General features: G+C 59.9%; 1 protein-coding gene across 1 annotated transcript; it reads right to left on the reverse strand.

Annotated features, from left to right (window-relative positions):
- Positions 1–1,497: 1,497 nt before the first annotated feature.
- On the reverse strand, positions 1,498–15,612 carry CTNNBIP1 (catenin beta interacting protein 1; the record flags this gene model as incomplete). Its single annotated transcript, XM_084242998.1, has 3 exons — positions 1,498–1,556; positions 15,063–15,153; positions 15,517–15,612. 3 exons carry the CDS (start codon positions 15,610–15,612, stop codon positions 1,498–1,500), a joined length of 246 nt encoding a protein of 81 aa, XP_084099124.1.
- Positions 15,613–27,396: the final 11,784 nt, after the last annotated feature.

A 27,396-nucleotide genomic window follows, 5' to 3' on the forward strand; every position in this document is an offset into this window, starting at 1 on the left:
AGCTCCATGCTGGCCATAGGCGCGAGGCCTGAGAAGGGGGACATTGGGTTGAGAGTCTTATCCAGGCCTGGGTGCCGGGGCAGGAAGGAAGAAGGAGCCTCGATCATCTGTTCCCCGCCGCCTGGGCTCATCAGGTCCTGTTCCTGCAAGAGGCAGGGAGGGGAGGGCAGGCGGGAAGACCTGGGGTTCCAAGAACACTGCTCTGCAGAGTGTTTCTGGGCGTCAGGCTGGAGGCCAGGGTTGGGGGCTGGCCTGGAAGGAGGACCAAGGCCCAGCTGGCGTCCTGGGGGCACTTTGTAAACAATGACTGCCCCTCCCAGGCTAGCTGGATAGAGACCCTGCAGAAGGCGGTCGGGGCCACAGGCCTGGAGCCAGAGACTCCGGCTGGCAGGACCCGCTGCCCAGGGCGGACACCACAGGCCCTCCTGGAGGTCAGGGGCTGGTGTGTGGACACAAATGCCTCTGGGGCCAAGCTGGGGCCTCTGAGTGGGTTCCGGCCTCCCGGGCAGAGGCCTCCGCTACACTGTGGGGTCCCACAGCTGGGAGCAGCTCCTGACCTTTACAGGAGCCCCAGGAGGCCTCAGGAAGTGGGATATGGAGGGGAAGGCTGCTCGCGAGCACCCCCTGCTCGGCTCAGCCAAGCGGGAGGGGCAGAGGGCACGGGAGCAATCCCAGCCATGCCGCGGGAGGCCGTGGGGGTCACCGCGGGAGGCCCGTCACGGTCACCTCCAGGCTGGCATTCGGGGCAACACGTACCCTGGCTCTCGTGAGCCAGGTGCAGTCATCACAGCAAATGTGCCCTCCTGGGGCCCCAGGGTTGAGCGGGACTGCAAGGAACAGAGTTGGGGAGCCCACGGAACCCCAAACACACTCTACTGAAAACCAATCAAATGCACAGAGCACGGGGCGGCCGCGACAGGCTGTGTAATAAACACCGCAGAGCGCACGTGGTTTTTCTCTCTTTTTTTCAAGTCAAGTGTAACAACCGGCGTCCCAGCCCCTGCGCTCAGCGTGCGAGAGAGAAGCCGTTGCTGCCAGCACACCTGCGGCCAGTCCGAGACCCGTGCCCATCGCCTGCCCAGCAGCAGCCTTTTCCAGTTTCAGCAGCCAGCCGGGCCTCTTCACATCCCTAAAAAGTGACCTAAATGAAGCACCAGAGCTCGGGCGGCTTCCTGGGAAGCCACGTTCCGAGGCGCAAATTAAAAAAAAAAAAAAAAAAAAAGTCAGAAATAAAAATAAAAGGTTTCCATTGGTCAAGATTTAAAAATAAAAAGGTTTCTTCCTGCAGCCAATCATGAGTCCATCCCTCCAAGCCCGCTGCGACCGCGCCACGGTGCCCCCTTGGTGCCAGCCCCTCCGAGAGGCTGCGGGGGTGGAAAGGTGAGGGGTGGGGGGGAGGGGAGGCGGGGCAAGGGGAGCTGCTGCCGCTCGGCGGGTGGGGTCCACGCAGATCTCGTGGCCCTTGCCAGCGTCCAGGGTGTGCCAAGGGGTTCGCCGCTACTGCCTCCGGTCCTCCGTCTCCGACCTGGAAAACGCCATCACCACGTCCTCTGCACCTGTGGGTCAGGGAGAGCGGACGCTGTGGGCCGGGCCCGGTGGCAAGTGCATCCACGGCAGCCTGGCGCCGTCGTGCGCCGAGCGCTTCTAGGAAGCCCTGGGCCCCCCTAGAGCCTGGCGGGGGATGCCAACACCCTGCCGCAGGGCCTCCAGAAGAGAGGCTTGGGGTGGCTCAGGGGGCGCAGCTGAGAGGTGAGCAGGGGCGCAACGAGGCCTCCGGTCCTGGCAGGGCCCTGGCACCAAAGCCAGGGACCCTTGGGAACCTTCCTTTGCCCTAGACTCGTCTTGATCCCTGGAGGCCCCTGCTTGTTATGATATTTAATAGCCACTCAGTCCTTCGCGCCACACCCAACACCTGCAGCACAGGCGGCTGGGCCCGGCCCGTGTCCAGCCCGCCGTGCCCGGGTCCCGCTGCCAGGAGGCCCATCACAGCCACCATTTCATTATTGTTGTTTCCACGCCCGGATCTGAGAGTCTGGTCCGGGCGATCAGGAAATCACTTCCTTTGTCTTGTTTTCCATAAGACAGACCGACACACAGCCAGCAAAGCTGGAGGGAGGAGGGAAAGAGTCAAAACCCCGGACCCCTCCCACCCCCAGCTGCTCAGGAAGGAAGGGGCTCACCAGGCCACCAGACCTTGCAGGGCAAGTGAGGTGACCCTCGGACCACACCCACCTCCTGGTCGCGCCCCGGCCCCTCCCCGGGTCCAGCTGTTTTCTCCCCACTTTCTCAGGGCCTAGTGGTGCCCTGAGCAGTAAGTCGGCCTTTCTGACACTTGTGCTCAGCTAATGGGGGCGGGAGGGGGGGTAAGGGGATTCTCTCGGGGAAGAACTGGACCAGCAGACAGGAAAGGCCCCTGAGGGTGGGCTGGTATGGGGGTGCAGGAGGGAGCTTCTGGCACGGGAAAGGGAGTAGGGTGAGGACGGCATGACCCCCCACTCTTGGCCTGGTGTTGGCCATCTTCGTCGCCCCCACGGCAGCAGCCTCCTGTGGGCCTCCTTCCTCACCGCTCAGGCCCCGGAGAAGCGCAGGGCGCTGCGGGGGCCCAGCCCCAGGATGCTGAGGTGCTGCCCACACACCACCCTCCCTGGGGGTTCTGCTGTGACCACACAACTGCTAGTCCTCATAAGGTAAGTAAGCTTCTAGACAGGCGCTCAGATTTTTGGTTCCTTGGGATGGGGCTCCTTTGCTTGGGAAGCCCTACAAAAACCCCTCCCCTATCTTCTCAGGAACATTCTGTTCTCGCCTCAGTCCCAGGACCACGCAATTTCACTGCAGGCAGAATTTTCCTAGCAACCACAGAATCCAAGATTACATCATACCCTGCATGGCAGCCGGGCGGGTTACCTAACAGATGCTGGCTTTTCCCGAGCGCCACCTCCCCAGCCTGGCAAACGGGAGGGGCTGGCGGAGCCGTGCGAGGGGGCCCGTTAGCAGAGGCAGCCCACTCGTTTCTTTCCTCGCTGGCCCCGTGGGCTTTCTCACAGCGGCCTTGGGCCTCTGTACTGTGCTGCAGGCACAAAAATAGCACCAGCGGCCCCAGGAGGGATGTGAGGCTGCGGAGGGGAAGGCCGTTGGCTCTGCGGAGGAGCCTGCCCTGGGGACGTGGCCATGCGTGCACCTGCGCTGCTCCACTGCTCTGAAGGCAGGGAAGGAAATGACTCCTCAAGGTCACACGGGGACTCGGAGGACACCTATTCCACACAACACCTGAAGCAAAGCCTCTGCCAGCGTCCCACCTGTCCCGCACCACCGGCTGCTGGCTCGGTTCTGGGGGTGCCGAAGGCTGAGTCTCCCGGTTCAGAGCCCCGCATTGTGCTGCAGGAGCCGGTGTGGAGAGGGCCTGCAAGTGCCCTGCCGCCCTGCCTGTCCTGCCCCTAAAGGACTGTGCTGCTTTCCAGACCTCAGCACAGGGGTCTCCCAGAGCATTCTCTGACCCATCATTGTGGGCAGGCCTGGCAGTCACATTCAACAGGGCAGGCCCGTGAGCCTGGCAGGCCCTGGCAAGGCTGCTGACTTCCCTCTCTTCTCCAGAAACACGTGCCAGTCATTGAACAGGAGGGAGAGCTGCTCGTTAGTTATGAGTCCACCACTGAGGGCTTTAGAGCCAGGGGTGACCTCAGAGGAGATCCCCAGGGTCCACACTTCTCCCTTATAGGCCACCATGTAATGGCTCTTTTGGGTGCTCTCAGTGTCCTGGAATCACCGGCTCAGAACAGAAGGAGGCTGCAAAGAAGCGGGCAGGTCCAGCCACGGCCTCCGGGCTGTGAGCTGGTTTCCCATCCTCTATTACAGACGACACCAGAGGTTCCTCTGCTGCAACTGTCTGACCTCTGACTCAAAGCTTCTACCAGCCCCTCCCCACCAGGTGCAGGTGACAGGACAGGAGAGGTTGGTCAGTCTCTCCTATTCCACACTCTCTGCCACTCTATATTAAAATATAGAGTTAAAGCCAGATGAAGATACTGCAGACCACCATCTCCCAGTATCTCTTACAGATCTAATCATTAATCACACCTATGAGATGGAAAAATACTCCACAAAAACACTAGCAAACTGAATACAGTAACATAAAGAGAATTGCATACAATAGTCCCTCCTTGTTCAACATTTCACTTTGTCGTTTCTTTCAGTCACCTGCAGTCAACCAGTGTGGAAATATATACCAAAGGTATTCTGACCACATTCATACAACCTTTATTACAGTATAATTGTTCTGTTTTATTATTAGTTATTGTTGTTATTCTATTTCTGTGCCTAATTTATGTAAACTTTATTGGGTCTCCCTGGTGGCCTAAGGGTTAAGTCTCAGCAGTATCACCACTACAACCTGAGTTCCATCCCCGGCCAGGGAGCTACCCACATGGCACAGCAGACCTCTCCTGTCTCCCCGCTGCTCCTCTCAGCAGTGTATTTCAGTAGATCCACCTGTTCTGCTCCCCACTCTGTCTCTGGGGAATCCTCTCACCCCCCGCATCTCTGGCCTGTACCCCAGTTCTTGTATGGATAAATAAACAAATATTTAAAAAGAGAGAGAGAATAAAGTGAAACTCATACTTTCAGCACAAACATACTACAAATTCCCAGTAAACGAGACACAGTAGCACTGGCACAAAGGTAGGCGTATAGGTCAATGGAATAGAATTGAGAGTTCAGAAATGAATCCTCCTGTTTAGGGTCAACTAAATTTTCACAAAGGTACCAAGACAGCCGAATGGGGAAGAACTGAACACATGACGCGGGACAACCTTACACGGAAATGCTGAAGTGGACCCCTACCTCACACCATATGCAAAAATGAACTCAAAATGGAGCAATGATATAAAAGTTACAAACTTTCAGAGGAAAATATAGGAAGAAATCTGCCTGACCTTGAGCTAGGAAATGATTACTTAGACATGACACCCAAAGCACAAGAAACAGGAGAAAAACTGGGCTTGAACAAAGTTAAAAACTTTCATGCTTCACAGGCCGCCATAAGAAAAGTGAAAAGGCAACTTGCAGAATGGCAGAAAATATCTATAAGTCCTGCATCTGGCAAGACATTGGTATCTGGAATATACAAATAACACAACTCAATACCGAGAGAAAGTCAAGCACGCCAATGTTTTCAATGGGCAAAGAACTTGAATATAGACATTTCTCTAAAGAGACAGGAATGGTCAGTGAGGACACGAGGAGGTCTGTCGTTATGGAAATGCAACTCAAAACTACAATGAGACTCCACTTCACACCCACCAGGATGGCCAGAATCAACAAGACAATGACAAGAGTTAGCAAGGATGTGGACAACATGGAACCCTCCTCGGAGGGCTGACAAGCTGGACTGTCAGTCCTACAGCTCCCAGCCCACTGCACCATCAGTTTCCCCATCTCCCCCATCCTCTAGTCGAAACCCTCAGGGTCTCCCTGACCCGCTTCTCTCACACACACTCCTCATGCAACATGCCAGCAGATCCTGTTGACTCTACTTTTAAAACTGTCCTGAAGGAGTCACCTAACATGGCCCTCGTCCACTGCCCTCATGGACACCTTTTCCCTGATACCTGGCTCTGGTGCCTGATGGTCCACTCTCACACATCAGCCAGAAGGAAGTTTTTTAAAATGTAAGTCAGATTCTGTCCTTCCGTAACTCAAAACTCTCCAAAGGCTTCTTATTGCAAGATTTCTCATCACACGCAAAAGAAACTCCGCTAAATGCCACAGTGCAGCCGGCAAGGCCTAGCACGACCTGGCTCTGGTGCCTCTTGGTCTCTTTTTCCACATCCCTCAACCAGGGGCTTCAGGCTCAAGTCACTGGTGCCTCAGGACCTTTGTGCTTGCAGTTTCCTTGGCTTCAACACTCTCCCCCACTCCATCTTGCTCTTGGACTCACTCCATTCTCGGCAAAAACACCCCCGCACGCCACCACAACTCCTGAAGCAGATGGACAGCCCATGTCAACCTCGCACTGGCTGCAGTCGCCTCAGTAGCCTCAGCAGTACCCACAGAGTTAGGTCTTGATGGGGTGTTTGTTTCTTGGTGATCAGGGACTTTGTCTTGTTCACTCACATATTCACACAACTCAAAACCGAGAGACAGCACCTGAGTAGGCTCCTGGGCCCAGGGCCTTGTGGTGCAGGTAAGGGACCTGGAACTCAGAAAGATGAGGGAGGCGGAGGGCCCAGAAAGACTCTCGGGTCCTGCCTGCATGACTATGCCCTTCTCAGGAGAAAGAAATAACTAACGAGCTCACCACACCCCAGGCCTGAGGCTGCTCAGGCCTCCAGGCAGACCTGGCCCAAACCTGCTGTACCAGTGCGAAGAACCAAGGCCCAGGCTTTAAACCCCCACCAAAACAACCCTGGGGGCGGGGGGCTTATGGAAACTTCAACCTGGAGCCCAGGGCACTGACCTGGGAGGAGCCCTGGCACCAGCCTCCCAGGCCCCATGTTCTACCCTGACCTACTACGCTGGCTCTCTGAACCCGGGCAGGATACCCAGCAGGCGGTCCCATCCCACGCCCAGTGCCAGCTTTGGCCCTTTAACAGAGTCCAGTCAAGGCACTGGGGAGAGAAAAATGACAAATATGCAAGAGCTTAAAGAAGGGAGCTGGCCCCTCGGAGGCGGAGACGACAGTGGGGCCACTGGTGTGTTTGCAAGCTCAGGGCATTCACGCCAGCAGAGCAGAAAGCCCAGCGCAGGCTCTGCCAGCAGCACCCCGCCCCCACGCCCTGGCTTTCTGAAGGGAATGAGCCCACTACAGGGGGCAGGTGCAGGGGAAAGCCCAAGGCCACTCAGACGCAACCCCCAGCGTCTGGAGACTCGCTCTCACTCCCCGAGGCCTCAGTGAGGCTGTCAAAGGTCTTCTCATTAAGACGCCCAGCACCAGTGCGCAGCGGGACGGCCAGAGCCCACAACTAGCAGCCGCCGCCACGGCTGGGGCAGCCGCCACACAGGACCGAGCACTGAAGAGGGACGTGGCGAGAGGGCTTCTGGGACGTGCTGACTGCAGCTCCTGCCTTCGTGCCAGCGAAACACCTGGGGCCCAGCTCCAGACTCTCCCCGCCCAGGGTAGGGGGCGGCGGGGAGAGAGAAAAGCCCTGAGGGCAACCCCAACAGAATGGACACCCCAGAAGCCCGGTCCAGCTGCCAGTCCCGGAGTCCTCCCCTCCAGGACACAGCCCAGCATGGAAGTCACTGGCGAAAGGGGGGCCTCCCAGGATGCTCTGGGGCCGGGGGCCTCTCCCAAGCCCCCACTCCCCTGCTTGCTGGCCGGGGCTCCCAGGCGGCTCCAGTCCCGTGCCCAGGCCCGGGTCCTCCTGACCTCAGGGGCCAACGCCGTCCTCACCAGGTCAAGGGCCGGGCCTGACACGCACGTCTGAAACCCCGAGACGCCAGATTCCGTGGCCGCTGGAGGCGAGGGCCGGCGGGCGCGCAACACGGGCAAAGTCCTCAGAACTGCGAGGGGACCCGACCTGCCGGGCCCAGGCCGTCCTGCAGGGGCAAGGCTGGCCACGAGCTGTGGGGCGTCCAGGGCACTTCCCATTCCCGAGGTCGCCCCCGTCCTCCGCCCACAGGGCTCCAGGTTTGGGTCCTCGCTCCTCACCCCGGGAGTTCATTATCTTGTTATCGACACCAATTTGCTGCTGCTCCCGCTCCCCAAACTACACCCGCTCCGGGGAGATGGGCCAGGCACGAGGCTCCTGGATAAACAGGCTCCAGTTTCTCCTCCAAGGGCGTTTTCTCGGGGCTGAGGCTCAGGCACCCGCTGGACCGGGCCCTCCCGGACAAGCCCAGACGCGGGCGGCAAATTCCCAGGGGGTGGCTTTTACCCAGAGACGCCATGACACAGTTGCCATGGGGACGACGGCCCCAGGTCCGCCAGGGCTCTGCAGCCCAAGCAGGCTCCTGGCTCGGCGGCGCCCAGGGCTCCAGGCTGACAACCGCGGCATCGCTAGGAACTCGAGGCCGCGGAGCTGGCACAGGGGGGCAGAGGCCCTCCCGGGGTTGTTCTCCATGGGTACCCGGGTACCCCAACCTGTTCTGACCCTGCCCATCTGTGGGATCCAGGGAGGCCCCTCATTTCCTCATCTAAAACCGTGATGAACAGCACCCCTTCCCCCCAGCCACGCCTAATGGACCGGATAACGTCATATAGCATCACAGGCAGCATCTTGTGGGGCCAGAATCGAGGTTCTAGTCCCAGATATGCTCCCCCAAACTCGGCTCAGCGCCCACCCCTGCTGAGCCCAACACGTGTGCATGCGTGCATGCCTGCTACCCTGGGGTTGCTATCCCCCCCGGGAGGTGCTCCCTCTCCTTCCTCAAATCTCTGGTCCCCAACACATAAGCTCTTCAAGCCAGAGAGCCCGGCTGTGCAGAGAAGAGATGGGATCTGGGATCTCCAGGGGACGTGACCAGGTCTTAGCTACAGTCCAAGCAGGCGGCCAAATTCTAGAGGGCACCAGATCCTTCCAGGGCCTTGTCTCATGCAGATTCCCAGGCACACTGGGCAGGGCCTGAGTAAGCAGTGCTGGGGAGGGCCTGGGAGTCTGCCTTTTAACAAGCGCCTTTGGTGACTCAGGTGAGGGGGTCTGTGGCCCACATTCTGAGAACTCCTGCTATACGCTGTCCCTCGCCCCCACCTCCAGCCATCGCCCCTTCTCTGCCAGAATTCTGAAAGAGCCCTCTGTCCTGCCTCCATTTCCTCCTCTCCCCTCCCCCGCTGTGCACCCTGGCTTCCAGCCCGGGCTCCACAGAAACCCTTTCGGGAAAAGTCACCACTGACCCTTTACAAGCCCAGGGAACCCTAGAGGGGCCCTGCAACCCCCCTCTGCTCAGAGCACCCAGTATCCCCTCCACGGTCCTCAGGGGGTGCTCATAGGATACCCACCTCCCCTCACTGCCTGCTTTCCCTGGGTGACAGCGCAACGCCACGCCTGACCCCCGTCTCACCCTCACCTACTCCCCACTGTTGTCATTTCTGGAGGCTGTGGGTTTGGAGTGCGGGGTCCTTGGGTTCTCGGGATAGCTCTGACCCTGGGCCTAAGCTCTGGCCTGGCTCCACCCCTCCTGGACCCCCGCTGGCACCACCCACTTACAGCTGGTTCTGCCTCTCCACAAGGGTGCTCAGACCAGGCACCCCAACCCCCAACCCCCAACCCCCTGCCAGTTCTCAGCTCAAAATATCCTGCTTCCAGATGCTGGGTATCCTCTGGCACTAGCCTATCTCCCGCTGCTACCGCCTGCCCTCTGCCTGGGGATTCTCCCAGGAGGCATCCTGCACACAGCAGGGAGGAGGCCATCCTTGCCATCAGGCCCCAGGGTGCCCCCCCACGGCCTCCAGAAGAAACTCAGCCAGAGCCCACTCAGCAGCCCTCACTGCAGAACCTGAGGGGGCCCCGGAGGCCCCGTATCTGCATGCTGGCGTCCTTCCACGGGCCAGGGGCTCCCTCAAGGCCCAGTGCAAACAGCGCCTCGTCTGTGGCTTTTGAGGAGGGTGTCCACGGCCTCAAGGTGGCTCAGGGGTCTGTGAGTCCCAATTCTTCAGGCATTTATTCCTGCGCCTGGGCCCTGCTGAGCAGGCCGCCTGGAGCCAGGCGCTGGGCGGGCAGCTCCTCGGCTGCGCAAGTGCCCTCAAGCTCTCCCCTGGGGTGGGGGGCAGCCTCATCCGCCGCCCCGGGAGGTTGGCCTCAAGAGGCGCGAGGGGCTTGGAGGCATCCTGTCTGGGTTCTAAACAACGGAACCCACTGGGCGGGGCGGAAGGGTCCAGCGGCCCCCCGGGCCAGATCTGGAGCCCCGACCTGGCCTCACCTGCCCACTCCTTCCCCGTCCTGGGCTTCCTGTGACACAGGATACAAATCCTGCTGGTTGGTTTTTTAATTTGATTCAAAGTATCTGTGATTTTTGGTTCAATTTTACCATTATTAGGTTACAGGTAATTCTCATCTAAGTGTTGATTAAAACTGAAAAAGATTAGCTTCCCACCCCGCAGGCTGGGATTCTCCCGGGCTGATGCCACTTCGGTCCAGAGTTTGTTACTGCCGGGAGCCTGTGGGAGAACCTCAGGGCCTCGCCTGGGGAGAGCGGGGACCCGGGACCCTCAGCAGCCAGCAGCCACCACATGGGGCCCCCAACAGGAGGAGCCTTTTCTGGGACTTAAGCTCTCCAAGGCTTGGGCTTAGCCGAGACCCAGCAAGGCCCTGGCTGGTGCCGGAAGCTGCAGATCCCAAAGAAGGAGCACAGCGGAGCCGGAGAGGGCGCAAGGGGGAAGTGAGGGCGCAGCGGCCTGCAGGGCGTGGGAGAAGATGCCAGGAAAATGCTCCATACTTGGCTGTAAAAGGGAACTGATCATGCCAGCGCCCCCACTGCCGGCCTGGGAGAGGGTCAAGTGGGGTGACGCCCAGAGGAGTGTGCTTGCTCGGCTGCTGTCAGTGCTGGGACTGGCTGGGCCTCCTGTGGAGCCACGGGGCCCTGAGGCTTGCCCATGACCACAGGCATTTTCACAAGGTTCCCAGTGACCCTGAGGCCCAATGGCCTAGTTTAGATTCCCCCAAGTCAGCAGCCTGCACTTGGGGGGAGGGGAGCACAGTAGGTCCGGAGTGAGCCCTGCTGCTTCCAAGCTGGGAGGAAGGGCATGACCAGAGGGCCTGCAGAGCCACACTGCCCTGGGCCAAGCAGAGGCCAGTGCAGGCCCCGGGGCCCCCTGAGGGAAAGCACTGGAGCTTCCTTAACAAAAGGGGCTGTGTCTCCACGGTGCCCCTCCCAACCCTGGGACATCTGGAGCCTCATGGTGTGTGTGGGGGGGTGAGCAAGGGGACCTCGTCAAGTAAGGATGATGGAGAAGTCTTTGCCAAGTGCCTTTGGGGACCTGGAACTGGCACCCCTGGGTGCACTGGTGTAGGGTAAATGGATGTGATCAGGATGTTTCTGCCGTCCCGCCATTAGGATCAATGCTCGACACCTGAGGGCTTACACGCGTGCCTGATGGCGGCACCTGGAGTGTGGTGTGGGCGTGCGCAGGCGGGCACACCTGGGCCGAGAGACAACGTCTCAGCGTGGCAGCAGAGGACTGATGGCAGAGGGCTGCGCGGCGGCGGGCAGCGGAGACCAGCGAGGAGACCCCGAGAGAACGCCAGAGAGTGAAGATTCGCTGGGAGCTGGGAGGCCTCCCTGCCTGCGCTGGCCCTGCCCGCCTTGCTACAAATGGTGTAGGAGGGTCATTAAAAGCCTGAAAAAGCCACTGAGGGCTCCGGGATGCTCCTTCACCCATCTGCCTGGGCCCATGGAAAACCTGCTCTGTGCCTTGCTGGCGCTACAACCCCCGCCACAGTGCCGGGGCAGGAAGTGCCTGGGGGTCTCAGGGGAGCCAGCAAGTGCAAAGGCCCTGTGGGCGAGGGGCTCAGAACAGAACAGCGGCAAACTGCCCCCCCACTCTCGCGCTGCCCCTCCTGAAATGCCATGTCAGCTGCCCGACTCTGGTAAAACACTGTCCTACTTAAAACGTGTGCGGCCCGTAAGCCTCTTCTAGAGTTTATCTTAAAATAAGTGACAAGGATTCAGACACGAGGGTGCTCGACCTTTGCACCCCTGGGCCACACCCAACGCCTCTGGGTCTTGGCCACTTCTCTGGGCGTCTCCAGACCTGTCTCTTCATTTTGAAAGTGGGGCTGGGGCAACATCCTCCCCCAGGGCTCCTGTGAGAACTGGGAAGCCCTGGGACACCTCCGCCAGGAGCCCCGCCAAAGCAGGCCGCAGGCGTGTGGCTGTTGGTGAAGTTAGTAGCCAGAAAGAAAAGCCCTGGGGGACAGAGGGGCTGGGGCCCAACTCTGCAGGCAGGCGCAGGGCCCGTGGGCGGCTGCTCCATGCTCGCCTCTGTTGAAGGACACAGCAGAATTGCCACAAGCAAAAAGTGAATGTTAAGGGAGCAAGGGGTTAAGCACCGCCCTAAGAAGCAATCCGCAGCATCTGCAGCAAGAGTTCGATCCCTGACCAGCCAGGGAGCAACCCACATGGCGCACAGACCTCTCCTGCCACGCCCACTGCCTCCCCTCAGCAGCGTACTTCGTTCAGTCCTTCTGCCTGTTCTGCTCCCCGCTCTGTCTCTAGTGAATTCTTTCACCCCCCGCATCTCTGGCCTGTACCCCAGCTCTTGTATGCATAAACAAATAAATCTTTAAAAAAAAAAGTGAATGTTAAAATGGGCATTAAAATGTTTATATTGGATGGCCCTGGCTTTACAACGGAAATACTCGCCCATCTTTGAGAGGGGTTCACGCAGGGTGCCTGTGACCACGGCCGCACAGCAGATTCCACCCTGGAGCTGCCCTCCGTCCCACGCCCCCGCCCCAGTGCTCTGCAGCAGCTATGCCCAAGAAGACACTGACGACCTCCTCCCTGAGGGAAGGAGGGTGCTCAACCCTTGCCAGCCTGCTCGGAGCCGCACTTCCCACCCGCCAGGCCACAGCTGTGCTTCTCAGCAAGGCCGCCTTCCTGGACAGGCGCTGATTCCTGCAGGTGGTGAGATCTGGTTCCACGGTCCTGCCTTTCTGGGGGACAGTGGGCTAGGGGACCAGCCCCACAAAGAAGAGAGGGAAGCCACATTCCCAAACTCAAGGTTCAGATTTGGTTGAGACAGACCAGGAGCCAGTATGGGGAGCTGAGGCACAGAAAGGGGGAGAGAAGATGGAGAACATGGCCCTCAGGTTGTGAACAGGGGTGGGGGAGAGTGTGTGCTGTGCGTCAGGAGGATGGTGGACACGGAGGAAGGGAGGCTTCCAGGAGGAGGCTGTCAAGGGTCTCAAACCAGCAGGGGCCCAGCAGGTACCACTGAGTACCAGGAGGGGGCAGGCCCATGAGGCCCTCACTAGGCTTCTTGGAGAGGCCCTAAGGTTCAGGCCCATGCACCAGGGCACCAGCACCTGCCTGGACCCAGTAGACACAGACCTCTTTGCTGAGGAAAGATCAGGGGGCTGGGAGGCCAGGGCATGGGCTGGGGCTCTGTGATGGAGGGATGCCCAGCCAGTTCCCCTGACAGCCCCCGGTGCCAGATCTCTCCAGCCCTGGAGGGAAAGTATAAACCTTTAGACCTGGTGGGGGGCAGGACCCCACCAGAACCCACGCCAACTGCTCACCCATGGGTGGGTGGGGCAGCTTCAGGCTTGGGGGTGGGGTTTGTGGGTGTAGCTGGAACCACAAGGGTAAGAGACTTGCATGGTGAACAGGAAGCATTTGCTGAGAAACGGTGCCACCTAGTGGCAGGAGGAGCTTATGCCAGGTTTTGCGGGACACTCATGGCCATCACCCCTCAGTTGCTCCTGGTCTTTGGGGTCTTTCAAGTTGGTGCACTGGAAGCAGTGGTCCAGCACTTCTGCCACCTGGGTGGCACCTGAGCCGCCTTGCGGCGCCAGCTGAGATTGGCTCTGCTAACAGAGAAGGTGGGCAGACCAGACCTACTTGGCCTGGGGCTTGCCACCAGCCTCCCCAGAGATGCCCTTCCCAGTCCAGCTTCCCCTCCAGGAGGCCCCTTCCTGGGCGGCGGGGGGAGGGGGGGTGTCAGGTCTGAGGGTGTCTGCCTGCGGGGATCCTGTGTCCACAGCGCCCACGCGCCAAGGCTCACTCCTGCTTGCTCAAGCCAGGTGAGGCCACTGAGACCCTCACTCAGCAGAGCTTGTTTCTATCCTCAAGGGGTGGTTTAGCTACGTGAGATAACGGAAGTTCCCTTAGAACTACTTCTAAGAACTTTTGTTCTTATTACAAAACAATGTACGTTCAATGTCAAAAAACACTATTCTCCCCAAAATGCGTGATTGGGAATGTCCCCCATGCCTCTACCCAACTCCATTAACAGCGTGATAATCCAGCCTTTCAGCTCTCTGCCCCCCTCGACACGGGCACGTGCGTGTACGTGCTGCTATTTCTGTGCTGACACAGGTCTGTGACTTATGATGATTACGTTCCATCACGCCTTCTACCGGAGACAGGGAGGGGGAAAGGAGCCAACCCAGCAGCTCAGAACCCACAGCTGTGACCCCGAGCCTGTGACAGAAACCCCACTGGGTCCTGCTAGAGAAAGGGTTTCTCCCAGAAAAGCGGGGGACAGGCCTCCCCTCCCTGCCCCTCTCCAGAGAGGGCACAAACAGGCAGCTGCGGGAGCGCGGCAGGGCAATCCTGGCAAGGTAAAGCTGGGTCCTGGGGATGCCCCACACGAATCTGCTGAGTTGGGTGCACAAGTGGGTCAAGCCCAGGGTGCGCCAGACCTGCTCCCTTCCTCGGCCACCTCATCCCAAGACGCGCCCATGGCAGGCACTCTGCTTCTGGAAGCCGCGCATACCTGGACACGCCCCAGGCCCAAGAGCTCCGGCCAACAGTTCCAACTGAGTAAGAACAGACGGACCAGACGGAGGTGCTGGTCAGGAGATGGGGCTACAGCGGCAGATGAGCCTTCCAGAAAGGGGGCCACCCAGCCCCAGCTGCTCCAAGACAGACGCATGCCCAGGGCCCTGCCCCGACCCCGTAATTGGCTGCACGACTTTGTGCTTCCGAACCCCAGTTCCCTTCCCTGTTAAGAGAAACAACACGACCCGCAGCTGTCCAGGCGGACTGAGCGCAGCGCCTGCAGGCGACTCACCTGCTCCCACCACCACCCTGGTGACTGGCAAACTGCACCCAAGAAGCATAACCCTCATGGGCACACAGAGACCGCCAGGACCACGGAGCCCCCCTGCCATGGCCAGGGACACCCCAGCCATGTGGAGCCCGCCCAGACCCAGCCCAGCATCCAGGCAGTTTCACACCTCAGGAGAGGGTGCTGGGTGGGCACGGATCAGGTCTGTGGCAAGCAGAGCCTCTGCAGTTACGGGCTCCCCAGACACCTGCAGTTTTTGCTGTTACAGGTCTCTAAAAGGGTCCCCCCCGGATGAACCAGGCTGGAGACCCTCGAGGCTGAGGCTCCACATGGAGGCAGCCGGGCTCTGTGGAGGTGGCTGTGGCTGGGCCTGCTGGGCAGGCCGGGAGGGACTCACCCTGGTCGATGGAGTGCGGAGGCAGCTGGCTGAGCTGGCTGCTGACCACGCCCGCGTAGGTGCGCAGGAACTCCTCCTCGCTGGCCGTCAGCTGCCGGGACAGGCTTGGGTGAGTGCAGGCCTCTGTTCCTGGGGCCTGACCACCCCCACCCCCGCCCGGGGACTGGGCCAGGAAGCCTGCGGATCTGGCCCTGGGAGTGGATTCTGGGTAGCACAGGATCAGGAGGAAGGCACGGGCCCCTTGCAGAGCCCCCCACGCCCCCCAGCTTCATGAGGAACACCCCTGCACACCTGCCCGGTCGGTGCCTGTCCTCGCCTGCTGGAGGATACCTCCAGGGAGAGGAGCCTTTCGGGGGGAGGGGAAGGACTGAGCCTTAGGACAAACATATCTGCTCCCCCACCAACAACAGCCCCTCTGCTCTGTGGCCCCAGACTGCGGCCACGCTGCACTCACGTTCGAGCCCATCTTCCTCAGCATGAGCAGCACCCGGACCTTCTGCTGGATGTACATCTCCTCCGGACTCTTCCCGGGAGCCCCCTCGCGGTTCATCCCCTGGACAGCTCTGGGGACCCCTGCAGAGCAAGGAGAAGTCCGGGGGGGGGGGGAGCGGTCAGGAAGGACAGCACGCCCCTTGATACAGACGCATGGGGTACTGGGCAGAAGATGGCAGCCACCACAGCACTTCAGCCCTTTTCTGAGAGCCTAGAGCGGGAGAGTTGCCTGGTCCCCCCAACATTCACTGCCCCTCCTCCCCACCAGCTCCATTCTAGAATGGTGCTCTCATGGCCAGCCCCCTGTGTGCGTAGCGCTGTCGGCCTGAGCTGACCCAGCCCTGTGGCCATCTCGACCTTCCGGCTGCGCCACCCACCAGCCAGGTGCCTGCAATAGCCACGATGTGGTGCTTGGAGCCCAGAGGGCCTGGGGTTTTTGAAGCAAGCGATTTCCAAGGAGCAGTGACGTGGCTACAGGCGCTGGCTGGGGTCTGTGTTTGGAGAAGCCGTGAAATCAGCTCCCTGCCCCCAAACACCAAGACGGCTCCCTCTGCCAAAGCCCCTGCGAGTTCAAGAGGCCAGCTCCTGGGCCGGGCTCCAAGGAGAGTTGGGAGTGGGCAGGGGCGGCCACGGGGCCCTCACGGGCCCATCCCCCAAAGAGGGTAGGCAGCAGCTGTGTCCAGGTGCAGCAGGGACCCAACCTGAAGAAAGGTGCCAGGAGAGAAGTCCCAGGGTCTCCTCCCTCGAGGAGGAGCCGGTGGGGAGGAAGCCAGGCGTGGAGGGGCTTGAGTTACACACTTATAACTCCTGGCTGAGTCAGAAATAACGCAGCAGCTGGTGGGGGTGGAGCCTCCGCAGCCCAGTGCCAAGGCGCTGAGCCCAGAGGGCGAGGGAGCTGGGCTGGCAGGCCGGGAACACGCCTCCCCAGTTCATCCCTGGGGGCTGCACGCCCTGGACCTGGAGGGCTCCTGGGGACGGTGACCCGCTGGGCAAAGGGTGGACTCAAATGTGCTGGGGCTTCCTGGGCGGCAGCACCCTCCTGGGGGTCCAGGTCAACTGTCCAGTCCCCAAAGCTCTCAGCCCCTAGGCCCACATGGCAGGCTAGAAGCTGGCAAGCTGGGGCCTTGTTATTAGCTGGACGCTGACGTGGTGGGGTCTCCTTAAGAGCCTTCCCGTCAGCTTCCTCCCATCACCCCCTGGCTCAGAAGACGACCTCATTAATAACTGGTAGCTAGCAAAGCGGGTAAGTGGCTCAAGGGGCAGTGCCGCATCCCCTGGGGCCAGGCCTGCAGCGCTCAGACAGCCCGGACCTCCTGGCACAGCTGAGTGAGAAGTTTGCTCCCAGGAATCACTTCCCACACCGCCCCCTTTCTTCCTTCGCGCTCTGCCCCCCCCCCCCCCCAAGTAGCCAGGATGAGCTTTTTGAAAAACCAAGACCGGTGACATCACTCTTAGCTCCAAGCTCCTCAGAACACACTTTCCCGGAGGCCCCCGAGCCCCAGCCCCAGCGGCTGGCTCTCCCTCCTCGCCCCTCATCCTCCCCCGGCCCCCAGGCTGTTTCCATAACATGCAAGAAGCTCCTCCCCAGCAGCCTTTGCACTGGTGTCTCCTCGCCTGGCACTGGCTTCTTCTGACTCTTCTTCTCATTCAAAGATGCCTTCTGGGGTGTCTCCTGACGGGGTGACCGAGACCCAGGCAGGTTCAGTGCCCCAGGCCCTCGGGGCTGGAAGGCCAGGGTGTGTGGCTTCGTGCAGCTCTCCTCCCACAACCCAGACCCAGCCCGGCTTGGTAACTCCTGCCTGTGGGCTGAAGGGAGCCTTCGGTGTCTAGCAGCCCCTCCCGACAACAGCCATGTCAATTTAGGGCCACATGTCATGGTGTTGAAAGAGGCAGTGACCAGTGCAGCCTCCGGGACCAAAGCTCCTTTCCTTTCCAGAGCACGCTCGTTCCTGAGCAGCTGTGGGGCTCAGCGATCGTGCTCCCGGGACGTCTGAAATGCCACACGGAGCCCTCAGACTAGGGCTTCCAGGGTCACAATCTTCAGGGCTGTCCAGGGCGGGTGGCTAGTGGTCAGCGGGCCTCCCTTGTGACAGACAGGCTGGAGGCAAGTGACCGGCCACTAGGTGTCGCCACACACAAAAGAACCAGAGTGGCAGCAGGTGCCCCCCCACCTCCCGCCCCCACTCACCTCACCTCCCCAACAGGCCCATCTGGTCCAAGCCCTTATTCTGAGCCCACAGTCACAGGCCACACCCCAGTCCCAGGCCCTGGAGTTAATATTCATGCATTCAGGGACCATTCAGGGACGGATCCACCCAGGCAAGTTTTGCCAGGTAACCCAGGCCCTCGGGAGGTCTGGCTTTCCAGTGCTTGCTTCCCCGCCTCACCACAGGCCCTTCCTGACCAGCCAAGCTTCCTCCAAGACAGACAGGGGCACAGAAAAAACAGGTGGGGAGAAGGAGGGAGAGAGGTTACCCCAGGTTTCCGTTTTGCAGCACCTCGCCCAGCCCAGCAAGCTACTCCCCACACCTGCACAAATGGGCATCGCTCCACCGCCTCCCGCCTCTGTAGCCTTGCATGCAGTGGTTTTGGGGAGGTCATGCCGCCCCACCCCTGGGCCTCGGGTGTCCTCTGTGTGTGACGGTCTTGCCAGGTTGCCCCCAACTATGATGCGTCCCCAGCAGACTGCTCCCTGCCTGTCTGTTCTCTCCTGCTGAAGATCCTGTCGCTTCTGAAACTCCTGGCCTCAGATTTTCCAGTTCTGGGGGGAGCTGATAGCCTTGATGCTGACGGCGGGACGCATGGTGGAGCTGGGCGGACTGTGGCCAGCAGCACACGCTCCCGCGCTTCCCGCTCCAGCGCAAGAGGCTGGAGCCTCCTAACCGCTCCTCACTCCACCCTAAACACAACCCACACCAAGGGCATCGACGTGGGGAAATGCACGGCTGAAGAGGATAAACCATGATCAACCCAAACAACAGCGACACGGCAGCTGTGATGTCCCACGTATACTAAAGCGTGCTTCGGCTGGTGCCCGTCCAAGCAAACGTGCCATTAAATTTTCATCACTGTCCCGACAAGCATCAGATTAACTTCACTTAAGAATTCTCCTCCCCTGTAGGGATCAAGAACTGGGCTCCATTAGAATGTGTCTGAATTACATAAGCCCAAACTGCGACTAATTTGGAAACACTCATTATTCACGCGGTCATCAGCCATCAGCGCCACAGTAAAGAGGCTTCTCAATTATGGTCTCCGGGCTCAGCCCTATAAACACCCTGTCGTCTGCTTCCATTCTGGAGCCTCCGAAAATCTGAGTGTTAACGACCCTTGTCGGAGGCAGGCAGACCTGCTCCCTCCCTGAAGACAGCACCATTCTGGAAATGGACTTGGGAATGGCACCGATAGCCGAAAAATGGCAAATGGTGAGAAGCAGCAGGCACGGTCAAGCACCAGGTGACTGGAGAGGGGACAGCCTGCAGCTGAAGAGGAGGCCAGAGATACATGTGCAGGTGGAAAGTGGGGGCGATTCCAAATAGTCACATCTGACCCAGGCAAATGCCACCAAGGGACCTGAGGGGCATTTACCACAGACACAGAGATACCCCCACACTGCCCTGTGGGTTCCGAGCCCACATCCCTGTTGAAGGAAGGCTGGCTGGTGCAGGACAGTGAAGAAGGGGTCCCTAGCCACCAGGGAGGATGCAGACAAAATGACAGATGTGGCCGTGGCCTAAGAAGCCGCCATGTTCTCTGGGAGACAGCCAGGCCACACGGGAGAGAGACAGTCTCCTGCGCAGCCTGGGCAGTGCCCTTGTCTCCACTAGCACATGCCCTCCAGCTCTGAAGCGCTGATCTCACTTTAGAAGAATCGGGAAGGTGTGCGGGAGGGACAGGAGAGCAGGGCTGCCAGCTGCTGCACGCAGCCATCAGGACGCTCATGAACAGCTCCGAGAGCTGCCACCTTTGACAGGCACGAGCGGGCGTGAATACTAACAGGCACCTGCGCGCATTTGTATATAACCTCGAAGCCAATGCTGTCTGAACACTCCCGTTCCTATAAGCCAAAATATGCATTTATGCCCTGGGTGGTCTTGCGCCTGCTTGTGATACCCTGAATAACCTCAAGCTGGGCTGGACAGCAGGAGGTCCTGGAGGGACGCACACCCTCCCCGCCAGCCAGGCCTGACCAACTTGCCCTCTACTAAAGGAAAAAAAAAAATGATGATTCATTTTAAATGCTTATATTTTAAAATGCACATTGACGTCTGTGCAATGTTTAAATCACATAAAAATACAATCTTAAATAATTGCAAGTAATTGCATGGTTCATAGATTGCCTATAAAATGCCCGTTCAGAGGCCGTACACACCTCAAGGGGCTAAGAAGAGCAGCAGAGCCCCGGGACGGTGGGCAGAGTCAGGAGCCAGCTCCCTTCCCGGTTGGCCCTGGAGCAGTCATTGAGGCCTGGCAGACACTGCCCCAGGGCCATGGCACCACACGTCCTTCCCCTCAGGTCCTTACCTGCTCCTGGAAATGAAGTTCAGACAAACAGGTGCTGGACTGTGACGGGGCAGGCTGTGGTTCAGGGAGAAATAGGCAGGCGTGGCCCTGTGGAGACACAGAACAAGGGTCAGGGGCGGGGCTGGGTGGAGCCCCACGGCACACGCCCCCTCGAGGGACACGGAAGGCGGCAGGAGCCAGGAGAGCGGCTTTGCCGTGGTCCAGAAAGACCTGTGTGTCTGGCCTGCCCGGGAGCCTGCACCAGCACCTCTTGGGGAAGGTGCTGAGGCAGCTGTCCTTGCCTGTCATTTCCGGTCCAAGCAGGTCACACACACCCTCCTCCTCCCTGGGCTTAGTCAACTGGTCCTGTGTGAGCCAAGCTCAGAGACGCGCGCAGCAGCACACAGCATGAATCACTGTTCAGCTGATGGGCAGGAACTGTGGGGAGCCCCAGCACCCCACCCAGCAAACCCCAGCTACCAGGAAGGACCCGCCTCTCAGGCCGCCCACGTGCACTGAGGCTTGTGCGGGGGTCAGTATTGGTGATCAGGTATGTCAACACGAATGGACACGCGGGTACAAGTCATTGAAGACTCTGGCCACGTGTCCACTGGCCCCAGGCACACCTCTTCCAGGGAGCTCGGCCTTGCTTCTGCCTACACGTGACCTCATGATGGGGTGCCCTGCAGGCTTCTCTGGCAGGAGCGCAGTCGGGTGGGTGTCAGGCACAGGCAGGGCTCCAGGAAGCCTGCCCTCCTGCCCCTGGCAGCCACCTCCTCCAGGCAGTCCTTGGCATGCATGCATACAGGTGGACTCCCAGCTCTTAGCCCTGCGGCCTGGACAGAGGTCCAAGGAAGGTGCCCACAGCCTCTCTTCCACTTTCCTGGGGGTTTCTGCCGGGAAAGCTGTGCGCTCACCCGAAGGGCTGGGAGACCTGGGTTCCAGAGCAAGTGAGATCACAGACGCCTCCCCCACAGGCACACACCACGCTAACCTCTGGGTCTCTGATCTGCCTCTCCCTCTGGCCTGCGGAGGGCCCTGGGGATGGAAGTCGTCACCCACCGCTGCCACCCCCTCCACCTGAGACTACCCCCCAGGAACAGACCCTGCAGACCATGAGAGCAATTAATTACTCTTTTATTTCCCTGGATATCAAAGCCCTGAAATACCAAGGAACCCTGGGGAACTTCCCACCCAAGTCCCCACATTCCTCAGGAAGAGATGAAAAGACACAGCCTCTCCCTCCGCTGAGGGGCTTCCATTTCCTCAGCTACCACAACAGCCAATTAGCCTCCCACTGCCTACAGGCAGGCCCCCCAGAAGCAGAGAGGAGCTGTGTGCTGGACTCGAAGGGGCCAGGGTCCTGGAGTCATGGCCAGGGGTTCACTGGCCACCTCGTGGTCAGGTCAGGCCCTCCAACTTTGCAGAGGAGGAAACGGAAGCTCAAGGCAGTGGTGCCCAGGGCCAGGGTCGCAGCAAGAGTGCCGCGGCCAGGTTCTGTTTTCGGTTCTGCTTCCGGTCGATGGGCTGTGCAACCTGAGGTTCGGCCACTGCCCTCTGGGCCTCTCACTTCACCATTTGTAAAAAGGAAATCACAGCACACACGCCCCTCCCCCCAGCAGGCACCTTGAGGTCAGGGCTGGCTCTGAGCTGCGGCCTGGGCTCACCAGGGCCCCACGCCTGGCTCAACGCTCTCCTGTCACCATCTTGAAATTCTGAATAATTTTTTGAACAAGGGGTCTTGCATCGGACCCCACAGATTATGTGTTTGGTCTGGAACGAGAAAAAAGCAGTGGAGGCACTCTCAAGCCCGGCCCTTAAGTAGAAGCTGCCTGGCCTCGAGGGGGAGGTACTGAAGCCTCCCCAGGTGTGCTCTGTCCACGTCAGGCGCGGGAAGAGGAAGAGGTGGCCAGAGGCCAAGGGAGCCCCACAGCACACGGCCAGCGGAAAGCAACACCGACGACGGGCAGGAGGGAGCCAGGGAGATGGGCCGGGCGGAGGCGCCAGCACCTCGGGAGGCCGACAGCATGGGTCAGCCAAGCGCCGCCGCCGCCCCGGCAGCGGAGGCTTCACCCCAGAGAGGGGGCAGGCAAAGCTCTACGAGGACACAGGGCAGGGGCCAGCTGCCGAGGCCTCGGGGGCAAGACCCTGCAGTGGGGCCTGGAGGGAGAAAGAGGACTCTGCCGGCAGAGGGGCGGGCGGGCCCTGCAGGCACAGGGAGCAGGCGTTCTCCGAACTGCTGAGCGCTGACGACAGGCAGGCCTGTGCCAGGCACGGAAGACACGCGCGTGAGGAGAAGAGCCGCGGCCCCTCTGTGATGAAGGATGAGGGGCAGCAGGTCCTCGTCAAGTCAGACCCAGTAACTGCATCCTCAGACACAGAAACAGGGCGGAGGGTAAGCGCAGGGGCCGGAGGACACAGCTGGGGGCTGAGCTCCCCCGGAGGCCCCATCAAGGAAGTGTTGAAGCAGGGGAGATTCAGCCTCTGGGAAAACGAGGGAGGTGGCGCTGAGGCCTCGGGAACCAGGCGAGAGGGCTCAGGGTGAGCGGGCACTAGACCAGGCAGGTCTCTAAGGTGGGCGAGGAGTCAGGAGAAGCCTGAGTGGCTGCGGCGTGAGAAGAGATGGGCAGAGGTGGGGGGAACTCCCAGCCCGCCAGGCGGGAGCAAGGGCTTGGCCCGGGCGTCCCAGAGGGGACGGTGAGGATGGGAGGTTGGGCACACGGCCCGTGGTGCTGTGTAGGAGCCTGGGCACCGCAGTGGCTGCGGGAATGGGGGGGAAGGCCTGGCACATGAGGACTGCCCGGTGCACTGGCAAGAGCCCAAGCACAGCCTGAAACGGCCGGCACCAGACCATGTGTGGACAGAGAAGTAGGGGAGTCCGGAAGCCACAGGGCTCCAGCCTTCAGATTAAGTGGGTGCTATGGGGAAAGGGCCTGAGCCCTGTGGACTGGATGGGGTGTGGGGCTGGGTGAAGGTGGGAACTGGGGGGGCCCGCTGCAGACAGCGCACACGCCGGGGCCCGGCCAGGGGCCGGAGATGGCCCAGGACAGAAGGCTCAGCGGTGTGTCCTGAGCCGCTCTGCAAGGTGGGACGTCCCGCCCGCCAAGCACTGCGACCTACTAAGCAGGGCGGGCGGAGGCGAAGGGCAGAGTGTGCGGGCGGACGTGATGCCGGAGCACAGGTGACGAGGTGGGGAGGCCACAGGTGAGAGACACCTCGGGAATGTCCGGCCCAGGAAGGGTGAGGTGAGGGCTGGTCCCACAGCTGGTGCCTGCAGCAGCCAGGCAAGGAGAGGAGCAGGGAGGGAGGCCTGCTGGGCGGGCCGGGGGTGAGGCGGGCTGCTGAACTTCCCCGCGTGGGAGAGCCGTGCGGCCACGTAGCAGAATCAGGAAAGGAACTTGCCAGGCTGAACCAGAAGAGTTCAAGAAGAGTGCCCAGGATGGGGAGTGCATCCATCTGGAAGCGCAAAGGGGACGTGGTTGCTGCTCACAGCCAGGTGGGAAGGGGCGGCTTTCCGAGGAGGAGGACGGAGGAGGCGAGAGGGGCTGCCCGAGAGGGGCTGCCCGGGCCAGCCTGGCCACGCGCGCTCTGGCTCCTGTTCTCCTTCGCGGCACCTGTTAACCAGTGACTGCCTGAAGTCCCCCGCACCCCAGCTTCAACAGGTCAGGATGGGGTCCGCTTCAGCAGGCATAGCAATGCCAGGGCCTGAACCAGCATCTGGGGCATAAGCAATCAGCCAGGGCCTGGTGTGGGGTGACCTTTGTGGCCGCCCTGCAGTCCTACCTGTCCCCGTGGCCCTCGCCCAGGCACACGCTTTGTCTGTGCCATCTCTGCTGCCACACTCGGGCCCAGGGAGCCCAGCACAGGGGTCTTAATCTCAGCTTTGCCGCTCGCAGGTAGGGTCGAGGGAAGAGGAAGCCTCTGAAGATGCTGAGGGCAGGAGGGAGGAGAAATCACACCACAGAGGCCGCTTTAGGGCTGGTAGAGAGCCCCTGGCCCTGACTGTGCAGGCCTTGCTCCTCTGCTTTTCCTAATAAACCTGCCCTTGTGAAATGGGAAAGAAGAAGAACCGGTAGAGACAGCAGGGAGCAGGGTGGAGGAGGAGAGCAGCAGAGAGGGGTGTTCAGGCCCTGACCACTGGGGGCTGCCCATTCCAGGGTCTCCTTACTCCCTCCTCACCCCTGACCAACCCGGGACCTGAACGCGAGCCCCACACCCCAGGCTTCTCTGAGCACGTGACCCCCGGGACAAAGTGACCACCCACCACCCCTGGGCACCAGTTCTGAATCAGCTGCCTGAGAAACGCTGAGCAGGAGGAAGAGGCCAGAGTGGAGAGGAAAGGGTGGGGGCACAGACCTCCACCCTCCACAGCGGCACAGAAGGGCTCGGATGGGCCCCAGCACCCCCCCGCCCCCCACAACTGACACTCGCCTGTGCGCATGCCTGAATCTGCTCCGAGGGAGGCTGCCTCGAAAGCACACAAACTAGCATGGAACCAACATGCAGACGGCAACATAAAGGAGCACGCTGTGACGGGAGGTGTGAGAGCGCTTCGAGCCAGGCCCGCCCAGGAGGCCCGTGACCAGCAGCCACGCAGCCGGGGCCATGTTACTCTCGGGCCGCCTGGTCTCGGAGGGTGCATTCATTCATTCATTCATTCATTCATTCATTCTACCAACCAGCTAAGTGAGCACCGACTGTGTACCTGTGGGGCACATTCTAGTGGGAGAGGGGGGCGGACAGAACAAAGTGAACGAGGAAGCGGTGGGCGAATCCAGCGTGGAGGGAGGTGAGAGCGGCTTTCTCTTCTCCCCACCCCCTCCAGTTCACCCAACCCCCAACTGGTTCAAAAGAATAAGGGGCGAAGTGCTATAGGGGGGTGTCAGGGCCTTACTTCCCCATTCCACAGCTGCCCCCCATCACTGTTAGGCTTTAAAGTGGGGTGTCAGGATGCCACATTCTGGATGGGGTCATTCTCTGTAGCGTCCCTGGGATCAGCCGCCAGATGCCACCCCTAGGTAGTGACTACTAAGAGGCCAAACTCTCGCCTGGTGGAGAGCACTGCTCTAAAGAAAGAGCCACGGCCGCCTGGTGCAGCTCTCAACACCGTGGAGACACTGCTGTGAGGTTTCACGAATGAAGAAGACAGAGGTGCAGTGTCTCATCCGGACCATCTGGGGTAGCCCTGGAACCAGACTGTCCAGGCTTTTACTCGGATGCTTTCCGCCATCCAGGATGGGAGCGGATGGGTAAGGAGGCTCGGAGCCAGGGAGAGGGAGGCAGGACTGCAGCTGGTGCGGCAGATCCCACCCCGGGGCCACATCTTAGGTCCTCCAGTGGTATCAAAACTGGGGCGCCAGAGAGAGTAATTAAACTGCAGCCTCATGAGCAACCGCCGTAATTAATAAATTCCACCATCAGCCGCCTCTGTCCAGAGCTGGGCTCGGCAGTCTCGAGCTAGGCGGCCCCAGCACGAGCCAAGCAGGTCTAATGACAGCCTTGGGCAGCCAGGGAGTTTGCAGGACGCAGGGCCATCCACGGGGTGAGCTGGGGGTAAGGAGTTTGTCCTGAGGTGGCCAACCCACATTCAAACGTGAGCCAGAGCTCCTTCCTGCTGGGGAGCGGGGACGGCAGCACAACAACGATAATTGCTGTGGCTGCAGCATCTTTCGAAGGGCCAGGCGCAGGGTCGGCCACGCTCAGCACACTCTCATTGCTTGAGTCCACACAACAAGCCTGCGAGGTAGGAATTATTCCCACTTTATAGAAACAGCTGAGGCTCCGAGAAGGTATGTGAACGGCCCAAGGCCACAGAGCGAGCAACAGAGCCTGGATTTGGAGTCAAGTGTCCCTTTCAGCCCACTCTGGCTCAGGTGTGGATGGAGGTATCAGCCATTTCAGCTAACATTAAAGCAAAAATCCATTTTAGGGGAAAGAAAAGAGAATCCAGGAACCCCAACTATCACCTGTCAGAAAATAAAATAAGGGGGGCCTCCCCGGTGGCGCAGTGGTGGAGCGCTGGGTTGCGAGGCTGCCCGCGGCCTCTGCAGCACCGGTTCCATCCCCGGCTGCTCCCCGGCCACCGGAGGAGGGTCCCGCATGGCGCGCAGACCTCCCCTGCCGCCCGCTGCTCCCCTCAGCAGTGTCCTTCGGTCCTTCTGCCTGCTCTGCTCCCTGCTCTGGCTCTGGTGAATTCTCTCGCCCTCCTGCACTTCTGACTGTACCCAGTGCTTGTATAAATAAATACATTCTTTAAAAAAAAAAAAAGAAAAAGAAAATAAGATAAGGCTGCGTAACACCTGGGCCCAGGGAACGGTCCTTGCAAGGGTCCAGGGAGGTGGTGGTGGGGGTCATAAAATGGACAATTGGGAACAATTCTTTTCTGTCCCAGGAATTGTGACCAAATTGAAAAACGTCTCTCATCAGACATGCGTTAAGTTAAATGTGAGCCTTTGAAACACCTCATAATTTTTGTGATCCTGTTTAGCCCGCCCTGGTTTTTAGTACACCAAGAGATTTGAGAGCCTAGGACGGATGACCAGCCGATCGGTGGTGAGTCGGCCCGACAGTGGCTGCCCACTCCTGGGGAGGCATCGACGGCGATGCTTAGCGATGTATGATAATGATGGTTGTCGTCCGTTTGCTACCAACAAAAAAACGGTTGTCAAACTCTACTGGTCTGGAGAGCCCTGACCACAAAAGGCACCAATTGCCCTGCACTTCCAAACTGCTCAGGAGGGAAGTGCCCGCAGTCAGGTTCCCAAGGGTGCCGCTGGCTCCATCCACCCACATCTTGGACTCTGGCTGGGGAGCGTATGTGACCCCTCCCCCCTTTTCAGCAGATGTTCCTTGTGGGGGAGAGTCGAGTATGGGTCTTGTTTTTTCTGAGTTCAAGAAAAATGTTATTGCTCACCTCAGTTCCCTGTTACGTGTATTCTAAAGTATTTTATTTTTTTGAATGGGAAAACATTAAAAAGCCACTGGAGAGGTGTAGGGTAAATGAAGATGCTCAGGCTTTTGCGCTGTTGGCCTTAGTGGCATCACCTGAGGCCTTGAATGTGGGCGGCGCTTGGAGGCGCAGGCGTGGAGCACACATGCGTGATGGGGGACACCTGGAGTGTGGCGTGGGCATGCACAGGTGGGCACACCTGAGCCAAGACTGAGCCTATAAGAGAACGGCTACATGGGGACGAGATCACGAGAGGACGCCAGAGAAAGATTTGCTGGAGGCCAAGAGGGAGGCCTGCCGCGCTACAAATGGCGTAGAAAGATCATTAAAAGCCTGAAAAAGCCACTGAGGGCTCTGGGACTCTCCTTTGCTGCTCTGCCTGTGCCCACC

The sequence above is a fragment of the Talpa europaea genome (assembly GCF_964194135.1).
Source record: "Talpa europaea genome assembly, chromosome: 9".
In the NCBI taxonomy this organism is placed as follows: domain Eukaryota; kingdom Metazoa; phylum Chordata; class Mammalia; order Eulipotyphla; family Talpidae; genus Talpa; species Talpa europaea.